The sequence below is a fragment of the Nicrophorus vespilloides genome, unplaced genomic scaffold, assembly GCF_001412225.1.
Source record: "Nicrophorus vespilloides isolate i.1.1-1 unplaced genomic scaffold, Nicve_v1.0, whole genome shotgun sequence".
Lineage (NCBI taxonomy): Eukaryota > Metazoa > Arthropoda > Insecta > Coleoptera > Silphidae > Nicrophorus > Nicrophorus vespilloides.
The window spans coordinates 104,509-122,841 of record NW_017099813.1 but is presented as its reverse complement, the minus strand read 5'-3'; the positions used below and the strand labels follow the sequence as shown (position 1 = coordinate 122,841).

Below are 18,333 nucleotides of genomic sequence, written 5' to 3'. Positions count from 1 at the left end.
CCTTTTGAAGGATTTTTTTTTACAAAATTATTTTCTCTATCATCAAAATAATGGATACATGCAACACTTTAAAATTAATATTTATGATTATATGTAAATTAAAAATTTCAATAATGAAAATATCTGAATCAATTGAAAAAAAAAAAATGGTTAATTTTTCAAAATTATTTTCAGAATTTTTCAATAAAATTTATGAAATAAATAATAAGAATAATATTTTTTTCCATACATATTTACTAATTATTAATTCCATTAATATAGATTAAAAATGATGAAAACATCTGAAACAACTAAAAACTTTAAAAATAATATTTATGATCATATGTAAATTAAAAATTTCAATAATGAAAATATCTGAAGAAAATTTGATTATTTTCAGAATTTTTGAATTTTTTTTTTCTAAATCATACAATAAATAATGTAAAAGATAAATACAAGACTTTAAAAATAATTTCTATGATTATATGTAAATTAAAAATTTCAATGTCAAAACTGAAAGAAAATAATTCAGGATTTTTGAAAACAAAAATGGAATTTTTGTATTGATACTTAAATACTGATTTTATCAAGTTTTCTAATTAATTAATCGAAATTGTATTCGAAATTAATATGATGTGAAATTGTGTATTATTTTAAGAAAAGAAACTATTTTGCAACAAGATGTTCATATCATTAAATCTAAAGTAATTTCGAAGTGGGATGATGTTTGCATGATTGATGCAAAGTTTTGCTGGATGGGATTTTCTGAAAGCGACAGCAGGAACCGATAAATAAAAGGCGCAGCAATAAATTCGACGTTTAAATCCGTGACAAATAATACATGTGAAACGGTGGGTCGTGAGAAATCGTCAGAATTTAGCGTCTTGTCGTCCCGTCGAGTTATCGAAATTTGACAATATAGTGTCGGTATACGTGATAGTCGTATAGGAATTACACGTGGACGGGTTTAAAGTTGTTCGCATCGCGTGTTGCTTTAAAGGAAAATGGGAAATTTATGTCTCGCACCGTCGCCGGAATCCTTAATGCCCAGACGGGACTCGAAAACGGTTGTATTTTTGTTTAGTTTTTCCCTTTTTACTCTTTTCTTATGCTTTCCCCATGTCTCTCTCTCTTTCTCTTGGCGGAACGAAAAACCCACACCACCTCTGAAGCCGCCTCCACCTCAGCAGCCGCCCCAGTTTGCTCAACGGCTGCACCCGTCACGCCGCATGCAAGACGGAAAGGTAATGTGACTGCAATTGCTTTGCATAGCCCGAAGCACCGAGGATCCCTCAGATAGGTTAAATAACGTGACAATAAAATAAATTAAATTCACCGCTTCTACGAGCAGCGTTCGAATTTTTGATGGAAAGTAATTGGATCTACATAACTTTCAGATTACCACCACCAACACTGCTTACAACCCTCCAAATAATAAAATAAAGGAGAAGAGAAAAAAAAAACAAACATCACGTACTTCTTTTATAACTTGCCAAGTCAATATTACAACTTTTATGACTTTATTATACTTGACTTTTTAACAACTTTAAACTTTGACTATCAAACAGAAATATGTTAATGTTGATTCATTTTTAAACTTTTGAGAATTTGAGTTTAAAAATCTTACACTAACTTTAACTTCACCTATATACATTTAGCAGTTACAATAGTTATTATAGTCATCATTATAGTCATCACTGTGCGTGAAAAGTGACATAAATGGAAGTCAGGTGTACCAACTAGTATATTTATTAATGCCTTCTTTATAACTATGATAGTAGACTAATACTGAATATAACTAAGTTTGTAGATTAATATAGAATGTAAATAAGATTGTATAATAATACTGAATCTTACTAACTTTGAAGACAACGTATGTAGTCTAATGTTGTATAACTATAAATTTGTAGACTAATACCGAATATAACTAAGTTTCTAGATACAGACTGAATGTAACTATAAATAGATTAATTTACTATTTACTTTAACTTCAGCTACATAAAATTAGTAATTGCAACTAAATTATAGTTATGTCATAAATTTTAAAGTTTACAGTGCATGAAAAGTGACATAAATGGTCATAAATGGAAGTCAGGTGTACCAACTAGTATATTTATAAATGCATTGTTTGTACCTATGATTTTAGAATAATTGGGAATATAACTAAGTTTGCAGACTTATACTGAATTAGTTAAGTTTATAAGCTAATACTAAGATTGTAGATTAATATAGAATATAAATAGGATTGTAGAATAAGACTGAATCTAACTAAGTTTGTAGACAAATTTAAAATGTATGTAACTAAGATTGTAGACTTATTCTGAAAGTAACTAAGTTTGTAGACACAAACATAATATATGTAGTCTAATGTTGCATATAAATAAATTTGTAGATTAATACCGAATATAACTAAGTTTGTAGACTCAGACTGAATGTAACTATGTATAAGTTAATCTACTATTTACTTTAAATTCAGCTACATAAAATTAGTAATTGAAACTGAATTGTAGTTATCATTATACAGATTATCATAAAAGAAGCGTTACCACTAAATTATTAACTTTTACTGAGCGTGAAAAGTGACATAAATGGAAGTTAGGTGCACCAACTAGTATATTTATAAATGCATTGTTAGTAACTATGATTCTAGACTAATAGCGAATATAACTAAGTTTGTAGACAAATATAAAATGTATGTACCTAAGATTTTAGACTTATTCTGAAAGTACCTAACTTTGTAGAGAAATTCATTATGTCTAATGTTGAATATCAATAAATTTGGACACTAATACTGAATGAAACTAAGTGTAAATTAATATACTATTTACTTTAAATTCAGCTAACTAAAATTAGTAATTGAAACTGAATTATAGTTATCATTATACAAATTTTTATAAAAGAAGCGTTACCATTTAAATATTTACTTTTAAATGTGAAAAGTGACATTGATTGTAACTATGATTGTAGACTAATAATGAATATAACTAATACAATAACCTATACTAAATTAGTTATAATTATAAACTAATACTGAATATAAATAAGATTGTACAATAATACTGAATCTAATTAAGTTTGTAGACAAATACAAAATGTATGTAACTTAGATTGTAGATTTTTTCTGAAAGAAACTAACTTTGTAGACTAATACTGAATGTTACTATGTAAAAATTAATATACTATTTACTTTAACTTCAGCTAACTAAAATTAGTAATTGCAACTGAATTATAGTTATCATTATACAGAATGTCATAAAAGAAGTGTTACCATGAAAAGTGACACAAATGGATGTCAGGTGTACCAACTAGTATATTTATAACTGCATTGTTTGTAACTATAATTGTAGACTAATAGTGAATATAACTAAGTTTAAAGACCTATACTAAATTAGTTATAATTATAAACTAATACTGAATCTAATTAAGTTTGTAGGCAAATACAAAATGTATGTAACTAAGATTGTAGATTTATTCTAAAAGTAACTAATAGACAACTACATAATATATGTAGTCTAATGTTGCATATAAATAAATTTGTAGATTAATACCGAATATTACTAAGTTTGTAGACTAATACTGATTATAACTATGTGAAAATTAATCTACTATTTACTTTTACGTCAGCAAACTAAAATTAGTAATTATAACTAAACTATAGTTATCATAGATTGTCATAAATAAAGCATTATCATTTTACCATAAAATTAGTTTAAAATAATCTTTTATACAATCCATAAATATTCCCTCCATTTTTTAATTGAAACTTAATATTTTCTTTTAGAATTCAAAAACTAAAACCATCAATCAAGATTTACACAAAAGAAAACTGTAGATATTTCTATATACTGTACATCTCAGCAAAAATTGTAAATGATTATAAATAAGTATATAAATTTGCAGTTAGTTAAAGGTAATAATTCGGTATTAAACAAAGCAGTTTTAAGACGTTAAAATGCGCGATCGTCGTCGCTTTCGAAATCGGTTTTAATTCTGAAATGTAAATTACACGAAAATTTACCGCCGTCCTCGTGTTGAGTAATGGCAGTGCAGAACTTATTTCGCTAATTCCCTCCCTCAACTTTCACAATTATTTCGCACTGCTCGTTACAAACGAATGTGTGCACGCGAGATAATAATGCAGCGACGACTAAAAACACATATCGCAACAAGTTCCGCGACACGGCAACACAAGCTGTTCATTGCAACATTCAACTGTCTATTATTTATGTTTCCTTGGAAACATTAACAAATTACTGTACTCTCTGTACAAGTTTTACTGTGATGGCAATTTGATAATTACAGTTTGAAATAAAGCTGCACCCGCACTCTCCATTAAAAGTGACATAAATAGCAATCGAATGTATATTTAATAATGGTATTGTTTTTTTTTATATAAAAGATTGTAGACTACTGAAGAATCAAACCAAATTTCTGAACTAATACTTATTATAACTAATTTTGTACATTAATACTGAATATTATTAAATTTGTAGACTAATATTGAATGTAGCTAAGTTTTGTTGACTAATACTGAATGTATCTAAATTTGTAGACTAATACTCAACATTACTAAGTTTTTACACTAATACTGAATGTAACTAAGTTTGTAGACTAATACTTAATGTAACTAAGATTATAAACTAATACACAATGTATCTAAATTTGTAGATTAATATTGAATATAATTAAATTTGTAGACTAATATTGAATGTAACTAAGTTTTGTTGACTAATACTGAATGTATCTAAATTTGTAGACTAATACTAAATATTACTAAATTTGTACAGTAATACTGAATGTAACTAAGTTTGTAGACTAATACTTAATGTAACTAAGATTATAGACTAATACACAATGTATCTAAATTTGTAGATTAGTACTGAATATTATTAAATTTGTAGACTAATACTGAACATTACTAAATTTGTATACTAATACTGAATGTAACTTAGATTATAGACTAATACACAATCTAACAAAAATTGTAGACTAATAATGAATATAAACTAAGTTTGTTGATTACGCAAAATATAACATTGTACACAAATACAGAACTAAGATTGAACATGGTCCAAATATGAATAATTTAATTAACAAAGTATATTGAATTAATTAAAACGTTAAAATATATGTCTGTAACTAATACTAACATAGACGATAAAAAGAACAAGGATCTATCAAAATACTGAATGTAACATAACAAGGGAGAATCAATATTCAGGTAGATGAATACATTCTCTGTTGCTTTTGCTTGTTCAGTTCGTGCACTTTTGCAGCAAGAATTTTCTTGTGTGTGTATGTTCGTTCGTTTCCAAGAACGTTTTTGGGCATTGCCTTCAGGTCGGATAGAATCTGATGGGAATATTCGCGAGCCGACCACCTGAGCTCAAAGACTTGGAAACGAATTCAAATAATAAAAGACCCTCGTTGATAAGTGAGTGCGATCCGGCTGATATTTCCAAACGAGAAATAACTTGCTTTATTGCGTTTTCCGCGTTTCGCGTATGTGTATGGTTTCAATTTATATGCAAATCCAACGAAAATAATCAACGAAACTTTTAATATAGTTGCAATTTTTCACAAAAAAAAAATAAAATAATACGAAAATAAAATCTCTGTTTGGATTTGAAAAAAATAAATAAATTTGATTGACTAAAACCTGTTTGGCTCCCGTTTTGTTTGTTAAACATCAATTATTTAATTGGTAATGCAAATCCATTAGTCTGTTACCTTCGTTCGCTCAATTACCAGTATTAAGTTACATCTATTATTACGCAACGCAAATGCACAAAGTGCAATAATTTAAACAAATAAACGTGCGCACGATTTGAAATTTGATGTTACTTTTTAGAATCGATAATTTATTTTCATCAACGCTTCTATATTTTATGTTTAATTGATTAAATCTATAATATTTGCTATATAAATTTCAGAACTGATTTCAGTAAAATAAATAATAAGATATTTCCTTAAAGTTTACTTTACTTATATATTTTTTCCAAGATAGACTGGAGTCACATACTAATGTTCTGGCTGAAGCGTTGCAAACCACTAGATTTAGTATATACAAATTTAAGTTCAAATCATCACCGGGAAAGATTATCAAATTAATGTCAACCGCGATCTTAAATTTACTCAATGTTCACATTGATGAACAGATTGTGAATAAAATTATACGATATAAAAAAATACAGTGTTTTCCTATGTATTTTATTTAATTAAATTTTGGCACACAATGTAGGTCATTATTTCCTCCGATTCCAACATTCATTAGCGAATACCACTTTCATACTGAAAATAAACTTTACGTAGTATACTACATCTTCGATTTGTTATCAAATCTGGACAGATGAAATGTATACAATTTTTTGTTGTTAAATAAATATATATCTGAGTAAGTCATATAAATTCAAATTAATTTTTATTTTTGTCAACTTTGGGAATAAACAATAAGTATTTACAAGAAATTTACTAGAAAACATAAATCTTCGACAAGATTTAACGTAAAACACAAATCTTGTTGTTGAAACCTCTTTTTCTCTTCCTCATAGAATCAAACAACTTTCTGCAGGTCTCTTCATCCTCAAACCATATGTTTCCTGTACTCATGGAATCTTGATCTTCTAAATTATTATTATCATCATCATCGTCACCATCATCTTCGTCCATTTCACTATCTGATGCTGATTCATCCTCCTCGTCATAATCCATGTCGCTTTCAGAGGACAGCTCGTCATCTGCGTCGCGGCTGCTCTCGTCTACATAAACTGGAGGATAGTATTCAATAACTCCATTGACTACATCAATCTCCTCTTCATTGTTAATCTCTTCGACTTCTTCATCGTTGATTTCCATGTCGTGGATGTCTTCTTCGTGCAGCAAGTAGTTTTCAGAGCTGATTGCTAAATATTTCGGAGATTCATTGAAGGAATTCATCGCTGAAATATTTTGGGGTAGTTTGTGTTGTTGCTTTAACTGAAAGGTACAAGAAACTGATGTATCCGAAGTGATGATCTACCCTTTTATAGGGATTCGCCTGGGCATTAACAAAATCCAGAAAATTCTTCAAACTTATTAAGGGTGCATTTTTATTGCCTCATCTATATAACAGAATGCAATAAATGAAGCAGGTATGATTCTATTAATTTCCTAGAATCAAATAAATTTTTGAAAAAGTAAAATAATGTTAGAATTTGTGCAAATTTAGAAAATAGCAACAATTATTTAAATTGAATGTTTTCCTGTATATTATAAATATTTGTACTTCAGAATAAAAGAAAGTTGATAGTTTACTTGTCCATGAAAGTAAAATTATCAAACTTTTTCATTGATTCTAGGAAATTACTAGAATCATACCTGCTTCATTTATTGCATTTTTTTTTTATATAGATGAGGCAATAAAAATGAATCCTTAATAAATTTGCAGAATTTTCTGGATTTTGTTAATGCACAGGCGAATCCCTGGACGGTAGATGATCACTTCAGATGCATCAGTTTCTTGTACCTTTCTGTTAAAGCAACAACACAAATTCTTTCAATGAATCTCCGAAAAATTTACATAATTGCATTTAATTTACATAATTGCAACGCCAACTTTTTTATTTATTCCATAAACATTACGATTTATATTCCTTTGGTCAAACCATATTTTTTTTAATAATTAATATTTGAAGGCATATCATTAATAGAAATGAATTGAAAATGATACAAACACTTCCCTTTTCCCTATAGACGAGAATTAGTGTGCATAAAAAGCAATTTTTGTAAAAATAAATGAACTTGCAAATTTTTTGAATAAACTACAATTTTTTCAGTTTTATTAAACTGAAATATACATATTTCTTTGTATATTTTTTATTTTATATTTAAAGTTGTTGAAATTATTTTCTTTTCGTGGATGTTACAGAAGTGAATCAATTTTCTGATTTTTGTAACACATTCAAATTGCAACAGCAGAAACCTGTGCTTGACCATTCTGCGACAATTGGATTACCATTTCCGGTGTAACGGCCACAAACACAACCAATTGTGGAACATAGCTCTCTCTGAATCAGCTCAACTCAATTAATTGTATTGGAAACGGAATGCGTATCAATGCCTTCCATGTACAAAGCTAGAACACCTGAATTATACACAGATCTATCATATATATACATACATACATCAATGTAAAACAACGTCATTTGAGTATTTCCAAAATAAAGTTAAAAATTTAACTGTTATATATTAATAGAAAGAATTAGAAATAAAATTTTTATTAATTTTCAAATCGTTTATGTATATAATAAAAAAAAACCATTGAATATATGAATGAAGATTAATGATTTTGCTTGGATAGAAATGCAATCAATCAAATATACTGAAAAATAAATTAAAGTACAAAAAAAATATGTATAGAAATGTATTCCGTACAAATGTAAAGTGCAAATTATGATTAATCGACGTTTATAAATTATTCAGCGCTTATTTGAATACATTCCGGATTCAATATTGTGATCAACCGTTAGATATGTAAAGAAGCAGCATAATTGGAATGGAATGACTGTATTTTACTTATCGTATTTTAATTGACAAAATAAATAGAGAATTGTAAAAATTAGTTTTCTGATCATTTTCTATAACAAATGTTACAGTTTTTCAGAATGTAAATAAATAATTATATCAAATAATTTCAGGAAAGAAAAAGAGTACTGTTGTTTAAAACTTAAACTTGATTGACATTTGACATAAATGACAGTCGTACTTGTCATTGGTAACTTGTCAATAACATATCTGACAGTTTAGCCACTAATAGTAACTGTTCTCATTTCAGTTTTTTTTTCAGAATATTCATAGATTATTATAGATACTAAGTTTAGTATTATTGCAATCAAACTTTATATTAAAAAAAAAATTAATTAATTTCAGGAAAGAAAATTATATTTTTCTCAGCAAATTTTCTACATTTTTTTATTAGAATATACAATAAAAACGTACTGTTGTTGTTAAAAACATAAACATGATTGACAGTTGACATAAATGACAGTCGTACTTGACATTGGCATCTTGTCACTAACATATCTGACAGATTAGTTACTAATGGTAATTGACAGTTATGCTGTTTATTGAAATTTCACTGTTTTTTCAGAATATGCATAGATTATGATAGATATTAACTGTACTATTATTGCAATAAAATTTTATATAAGAAAAATAATCAATTAATTTCAGGAAAGAAAATTTAAATTTTCACTGCGAGTTTTCTGCATTATTTTTTTTTATTAGAATATACAATGAAATACTGTCGTTGTTAAAAACTTAAATTTGATTGACATTTGACATAAATGACAGTCGTCATTGTCATTACCAACTTGTCACTGTTAACATATCTGACAGTTCAGTCACTAATAGTAACTGACAGTGTTTATTGAAATATCACAGCTTTTTTCAGATTATACATAGATTATGATAAGTGTACTATTGTTGTAATGAAACTTTATGTAAGAAAAAGAATGAAATAATTTCAGGAAAGAAAATTTATTTTTTCTCTGTGAATTTTGTGCATTAAAAACATTTTTTTATTAGAATATACAATGAAAAGTGTACTATTGTTATTAAAAACTTGATTGACATTTGACATGTCTTGTCATTGTCAACTTATCATGAACATATCTGACAGTTTAGTCACTAAAAGTAACTGACAGTTAATCTTCATGGGTGTTTATTTAGATTTCACTAAGTTTTTCGGCTCATTTTCTACAAAAATTTTTTCCTCATTTTTAAAATATACATAGATTTTGATAGATTTATAATGATAATTTACTTAAATAATCACTTAAATAATCGATAAACACAATTATTAAAGTAAATAAGAAAATTAAAATTTTCTACATCATTATGCAACGTGATAATGTAGTTAACTCTCTCAAATCAAGTTCTCTTTCTTCTTCTATATATTTTTTTACTTTTTTTTTAAATTCTTGCGTAAGTCAAATATTGAATTAGTTAATTAGTAGTCAGGTTTCAGAGTGGTTTCGTGCAATCACTTTGAATGTCTCTTAAAAACGTGTCTTTCGCAACTGCGAATTGAAACGGAATGTTAATTAAAGTTTCACTGCATTCATGCAACCGCAGAAAACGAACGAAAACGCAGAATAAAAAAAAACGGAAAGAAATTCTTCACCGATTCGATTCGATTCGAACCGTTCCTATTCAACTATGCCAATGAAACAGTTTACGAAATTAATTTCAACGTAAATACTGCACTTCAAGAAGAAGTCGATCAATTTAATTTGAATCAAGAATAAATAATAAAAACGTTTAACTTTTTATTTCAATTTAACATATTAATATATTCTATTTAATTGTACAAATAATTAATTGAAACTAATTAATTTTTAGCTTTTGGTTTTCGAAATTTATATATTTTTGTAATATTTATTCACAAATATATGAATTTTAATACTTTTTTTTAAAGTTAAATAAAGTTATATTCGAAACATTATATTGTGTAATGCGGTTACGAGCAATTAGTGTTTAATCAATTATATAATTGTAATTATATGGGCTAATTAATTAATATTTGTTGCGACATAAGCTGCAAATTAGGCGTGAAGTGGGAATTGCACAAGTGAACGTGTGAATTGGTGAGAATTGGTTAGTCCAATCGAGATTTATGTATAAACAATATTAAATTAATTAAATGCATTAATTTGTATTATGGAATTACGTAAATTAATTAAATCCGATTATATTTGTAACCTCAACTTGATTGACATTTGACATATATGACAGTTGTCTTTGTCATTACCAACTTGTCACTGTTAACATATCTGACAATTTAGTCACCAAAAGTAACTTTTATAGGTTTTTTATTGAGATTTCTCTAAATTGTAAATGATTAATTATAACTTAATTGAATTAAAAGTTTGAATTAAATATATATGAAAAGTTTAATGTTGTAACCTCAATTCGATTGACATTTGACATTAAAGACGTAGCACTTGTGCCAAATTGTCACTGCTAACATATCTGATAGTTTATTCACTAAAAATAACTGACAGTTACGTAACATAAGTGATTTTTGAGATTTCACTAATTTATAAATGTTTAATTAAAACTTATTTGAAAATTTTCTGAATTAAATATATATGAAAAATTTAATGCTGTAACCTTAACTTGATTGACATTTGACATAAATGACAGTCCTAATTGTCATTGCAAACATGTCATTGCTAAACTGTCAGATATGTATATGTATATCTGACAGTTTATTCACTAATAGTAACTGTTAGTTATGTTTTATTGGTTTTTATTAAAATTTTCGCTAAGTTATATATTTTTAATTATAATTTATTTGAATTGAAAATTCCTGAATTAAATATGAAAAGTGTTAATTGACAATTGACATATATGTCAGTCGCACTTGTCATTGCCAACTTATCACTGTTTCATAGGTGTTGATTGAGATTTCACTAAATTATAAATGTTTAATTATAATTTAATTGAATTAAAAATTCTTGAATTAAATATGTATGAAAAGTGTAATGGTGTAACCACAATTTAATTGACGTTTGACATAAATGATAGCGGTACTTGTCCTTGTCATTTTGATACTTCTGACATATCTGACAGTAATATTTCATAAGTATTAGGACTGAAATGAGATATAAATGTTTAATTAAATTGATTTAAATTAAAAGTTTCTGAATTAAATATATATGAAAAGTGTAATGTTGTAACCACAACTTGATTGACAATTGACATAAATGACAATCGAACTTGTCATTGCCAACTTATCACTGCTTACATATGGCACAGTTTAGTCACTAATAGTACTGATAGTCATGTTTCACAGGTGTTGATTAAGAATTCACTAAATTTCAAATTTTTAATTACAACTTAATTGAATTAAACTTTCTTGAATTAAATATGTATGAAAACTATAATGGTGCAACCACAACTTAATTGATGTTTGACATAAATGACAGCGGTACTTGTCATTGTCATTTTGACACTTCAGACATATCTGACAGTAATATTTCATAAGTATTAGGACTAAAATAAGATATAAATGTTTAATTAAATCGATTAAAATTAAAAGTTTTTGAATTAAATATATATGAAAAGTGTAATGTTGTAACCTCAACTTGATTGACAATTGACATAAATGACAATCGAACTTATCATTGACAACTTATCACTGCTTACATATGGGACAGTTTAGTCACTAATAGTAACTGATAGTCATGTTTCATAGGTGTTGATTGAGATTTCACTAAATTACAAATGTTTAATTATAACTTAATTGAATTAAAAGTTCTTGAATTAAATATGTATGAAAAGTATAATGATGTAACCACAATTTAATTGACGTTTGACATAAATGACAGTCGTACTTGTCATTGCTATTTTGACACTTCTAACATAATTGACAGTAATATTTCATTAGTATTTGAACTGCAATAAAATATAAAAGTTTCTGAATTAAATATATATGAAAAGTGGTTTAACCTCAACTTGATTGACATTTGACGTACATATATGTCAATTGTACCAACAATTATTTTTAAGTGGAACACAACTGACAGTTATGTCATTAATTGGTAAACAACATGGGTTTATCATAATCATGAAGATTGACATCCAGTTGAGATTAAAATGATATAGTAATTTAATAATGGATTTAGAAATGTATGTTATTACAGGTGGATTTAGGTTAGCGTGTACGGGATTTGTTAGTTAATAGTTAAGTTGAGGTATTTCGGTGTGTATATTGTGTAGGATGTGTGTGAGCTTAAAGCTTAATTATGAAGCTGTGGAAATTTATGTGGGGCGCGTGAAAAATGGCGTCGTGAATGGAGTAAATAACGATCGAAGAGTTGTCGTTTCGGGGGTGGTGGGCGGTGGGTCGGCCATGATGTATTGTTAATAAGTATTAGGTGAACGCATGTTATCGAGAGGCGGCGCTGCGGGGGAGCCTTTGAAATTGAAGTGTGTTCAGCGGGGGGGTGAGTGTATGTTATAGTTTGTTGGAGGGGCGAAGAGGGTGATGGTGGTGGCCGCCACCGCCGCCTTTGTTTATGACCGCGGAGATTAGATAACGCCAGCCTCCGAGAAGTTTTGCGACTCTACTCAACTTTGTACATACACACAGCAGACACAAGTACTCTTCCTCGTGCACATACTCTGTCCCTTCTCTACTCATCCCTTCATCTCTCTTTCTATTTATTTATATATATATACACATACAACCGTGTGTTCCGGATTAGGACTTTTGGCCCTTGGAGATCCGCTCTCATATTTAGATTTTCGCCACGCGCTCCGGCCACGTTTTATCTCTCCGAAAATTTGGATAAAAAAAACTGGTGGCGCTGGGTACGTATCCCGGGAGCGGCAAAAACCTCGGAACTGGGTCTTAGCTGGCATTAATCAAGTATTCCATTGGGAGTGAGTGTGTGTGAGAGAGAGAGAGGCGGCAGCAGAGGGTGCCCTAAAAACCACCATCGTCGAGGATCCGTGGGGGTCCGGCAATTAACTTGCTGTGTGCTGCTTGCTGCTACAGTTCACAGTTTGCTGCGGAAACGGCGCCGGCCGCTCACGGTTATTAATTATCATTATCTAGTTTAAAACAGGGTTAATTAGACGGGAGCCTGTTGTATCGCCTCGGTCCGAGGATAAACTGGCCACCCTACAAGCTCACATCCACCGACCGACCCCTTGAAACCCGCAAACTCGACCTCTGATTTATTCATTCTGCAATTCCATGAATCGCTTGCAAATGGCATTATGCTTCTCCTCGTTCCAGCATCATCTTCCACTTGAGATATACAAATTACGTAATAAAGTAGCACAATTCTCAACGGAAGTAGCTCGATACTCAATGAAAGTAGTTCAATACTTAATGAAAGTAGTTCAGTATTCAATGCGAACACTTTACATAATCGATTTATATTTGTAATATCTACGTAAAAAAAAAGGATTAAAGTTTTCTACTAAGAAAAACAAGATCAACAACTCAACAAAAATTAATATTAATATGTATTAAATTTTTTTTTTTCAAATTAAATATTTATTTCCAAATAAAATTTTCTTGTGAACCAATTTTCAAGAACTTTTATTTCTTCATTGAAGTATTTATTACCTTTCGTGAATCAATTTTTAAGAGCTTTAATCATTCAGTGAATTTAGTTCAATTATCAATGAAAGTAGTTTAGTATTCAATGTAAGCACTTTACATAATCATAATATAATATAATACTAATACATAATATAATACATAATATAATAATAATCATAAACATAAATTTTTACTAAGAAAAACAAGATTGTTTGTAAAGACTCAACAATAATTAATATATGTGTTATATATTTTTTTCAAATTTTGTAAATATTTATTTCCAAATAATTTTTTTTTCAATTTGAAGTATTTAGTGAACCAATTTTCAAGAACTTTGAATTCTTCAGTGAAATATGTATTATTTTACACAGTTTTTCAAATTTCTTACTAAAGTAGTTCAATACTTAATGAAAGTAGTTTAGTATTCAATGTAAACCCTTTACATATTCAATTTATGCTTTGTAATATCTACGAGAAAGGAAAAGGATCAAAGTTTCCTACTGAAAACTAAATTATTTCTAATTTAGTCAACCAATTTTCAAGAACTTTTATTTCTTCATTGAAGTATTTATTACCTTTCGTGAATCAATTTTCAAGAGCTTTATTTATTCAGTGAAATATGTATTATTTTTCAATTTTGTTCAATTTAGTTCAATTCTCAATGAAAGTAGTTCAATACTTAATGAAAGTAGTTTAGTATTCAATGTAAGCACTTTACATAATCGATTTATATTTGTAATATCTACCTGAAAAGAAAAGGATCAAAGTTTTCTACTAAGAAAAACAAGATCATTTGTAGCGACTCAACAATAATTAATATATGTATTATATATTTTTTTTCAAATTTTGTAACTATTTATTTCCAAATAAAATTTTCTTTCAATTTGAAGTATTTAGTGAACCAATTTTCAAGAACTTTTAATTCTTCAGTGAAATATGTATTATTTTCTACAGTTTTTCAAATATATTACTAAAGTAGTTCAATTCTCAATAAAAGTAGTTCAATACTTAATGAAAGTAGTTTAGTATTCAATGTAAGCACTTTACATAATCGATTTATATTTATAATATCTACATGAAAAGAGAAGGATCAAAGTTTTCTACTAAGAAAAACAAGATTGTTTGTAAAGACTCAACAATAATTAATATATGTGTTATATATTTTTTTTTCAAATTTTGTAACTATTTATTTCCAAATAAAATTTTCTTTCAATTTGAAGTATTTAGTGAACCAATTTTCAAGAACTTTTAATTCTTCAGTGAAATATGTATTATTTTCCACAGTTTTTCAAATTTATTACTAAAGTAGTTCAATTCTCAATGAAAGTAGTTCAATACTTAATGAAAGTAGTTTAGTATTCAATGTAAGCACTTTACATATTCAATTTATACTTTGTAAAATCTACGAGAAAGGAAAAGGATCAGTTTCCTACTGAAAACTAGATTATTTCTAGGATAGTCAACCAATTTTCAAGAGATTTTATTTCTTTATTAAAACATTTATAACAGATTTTTTTAATTCTTAAATAAATGTGTGCATATTTCTGTGTTCCTCTGCTGCAGTCCCTTTGTTAATTTGTCGATTAATAATAAATGTAAGCGGATGACTTCAAAGCAACGCTTGCAGAACAAAGCTATTTTCTGTTAACAATAGACTCGATGAAGCCGTATCCTTATTACGAAGCTTCTTGCAACAAGATCATATGCGTTATTCAGATAGAGGTCGACTCGACGTCGGTTTTATCTGTTTCGTCTGGTCGGACGCGGTTTGCTCAAGCAAGAAAGAACGAAAATGAAAAAAAAAACTACAAGAGCAAAGAGAAATAATTCGCTGTAACGTTCAATTTCACGGCGATAACTCGGAAACAAAGATCCGCCGTCCATCAGACGGAGCTGCAGAACAATGGCCGTGACTTTCGTAAATGTTTTTCCTTCCGAGAACCACAAAAGAGACATAGAGAGAGAGAAAGAATTGGACGAACGAAAAGAATTTGTGTGTGTGTAAATGTGAATTTGTATTTGTAATATGTCTGTATTTGGGGAGACTTCAAACGCAAAGATTTTGGCAGAAAATCAGCGAGTTATTTCTACCACAACAATTCCATTTCGGATCAATTTGCAACATGAAAAAAACGAACGAACCAGAGATAACAATTCAATTCCGCCAACTCGGCTCTAATTAGTGATTTCTTCCGCGCCTTCCTGAGCATAATTAAGTTGTAAGTTAATTGGCGAGGGATCGTCGTTAAGGGTGGATGGAAGAAGATGAAGAAGGGAGAGGGTTTTGAGGATCGGCGGCGGCGGCAGCAACGGTGGCGATGATTAATTGGAAAGTGGAGCCCCGGTCGCGACTTCTTGCGCTCACGCACAGGTTGACAAGAAATTGATTAAGTGCCTTTGGATTTTACGTAAAATTCCAATTTTGGTGGCACCCCGATTTCATGCCCCGACGATGGCCAAAAAAAACACCATTAATCAATAACGACATTCTATCAACGTTAATTGTTACATTTGTATCGTTCAAAAGTGTTTTTACACATTTCTATACTTCATTAATAATTACAGAACATTTCAACTTATGGATTTAAAAATATACCACAGACAAAAAGAACTTTCTTACATTTTTTGCAACATTCAACACCAGAATATTGGTATCATTTGTTTAGATTAGTTTTTTTTAGGGTAGATCAATTCTGGTTAGAGCAGATTTATATAATTTAGGTTATGTTGCTGTTAAATGTCATTTATATTTTGTTGATTTAGGTCAATTTTTGTTAGTAGAGATTTTGATAGTTTAACTTATGGCAATTCGTGTTATATTAATTTAAAATAGGTTAGGTATTTAGATTATATTGGTTTATGACAAATTTGGTTATTAAAGATTTTGATATTTTAGGTTATGTTAGCTTTGATGACATTTAAGTAATTTAAATTTTGTTGGTTTATAATAATTTTAGGTTAATATTAGGTTATGTCAGATAGCGGTGGCAATCGAAAGCCCGACAACCGAAATCCCGTCTATCGAAATCCCGACTATATCGAAATCCCGACAGTGTCCTTTATTATTATAAATTTCTACAATAACATTTTTATGATTATAGTCGTGATTATGGTAGTCGGGATTTCGATATAGTCGGGATTTTGATTGTCGGGATTATGGTAGTCGGGATTTTGACATAGTCGGGATTTCAAACGTCGGGATTTTAATACAGCTGGGTTTTTGAACGTCGGGATTTCGATACAGTCGAGTTTTCGAAAGTCGGGATTTCAATAGACGGTTTTTCTGTTGTCGGGCTTGCGATGTAGACCCGTCAGATAGTGTCATATTAATTTAAAGTATGTTAATCTAGGTAACGTTTGTTTTGCTGACATTTGTGTCATTTTTTTTTGTTTAAGTCAATTTTTGTTAGTGGAGATTTGGACAGTTAAGGTTATATTATATATATGTTAGGTTACGTAAGGTTAATTTAGGTTATGTTAGCTTTCCTGTCATTTTTTTGTTGGTTTATCACAATTTTGGTATTATTTTAAAGTAAGTTAGGTTAGATAAGGTTGATTAAGGTTATGTTAACCTCGCTGAGATTTTCTTAAGTTAATTTTGATTGTAAAAAAATTTGCATAGTTCAGGTTATTTTTGATAATTAAGTTATAATTAAGTCCTAATTACTAAATACGTGTAATAATTATAATTTGTATAATTTAATGCAACTAATTTAATTAAACTATATTAATTATATGAAATATAAATTATTCATAAGTGGATGTAGATTATTGCATCAGTTACGTATTATAAATTAGTAGTATTATTAAATGAGATACTGTCAGTATTGTATAACGTATTGAGATCAGCTGAGATATGTAAACGCACGAAGATAACCGTGCAATTAATATAGAAATAATCTTGTTATAGTCATGATAGTAATAGTTAAAATGTAAATTTACTTTGAATATAAATCTAAATGTTTATAACAACAAAACTATAATATTTATCTTGATCATATTTAATTATTAACTAATTGTAAAAGATTCGGTATTGTACAAATGTTTGTTTATTTTATTAAGTTAATTAATTAACTAATTAACAAATATATACGTAACTTAATACTATTTAAATTAACTCTACCAGCGAATTAATTACAACCTAACGAAATCTCTAATTACATCAAATTCTCTAAGCTTATAAACAATTGCTAAGTGCTTATTTATTGATATTATTTCCAAAATTTGTAAACAAAAACAATTACCTTCGGTTAATT

The 18,333-nt window shown here is 28.5% G+C and overlaps 1 protein-coding gene across 1 annotated transcript; it reads right to left on the bottom strand.

The window, feature by feature from the left end:
- Window positions 1–6,477: 6,477 nt before the first annotated feature.
- On the bottom strand, window positions 6,478–6,915 carry LOC108565674 (acidic leucine-rich nuclear phosphoprotein 32 family member B-like). The gene has a single exon (XM_017925246.1). It carries the CDS (start codon window positions 6,913–6,915, stop codon window positions 6,478–6,480), a length of 438 nt encoding a protein of 145 aa, XP_017780735.1.
- Between the last annotated feature and the right edge of the window lie 11,418 nt (window positions 6,916–18,333).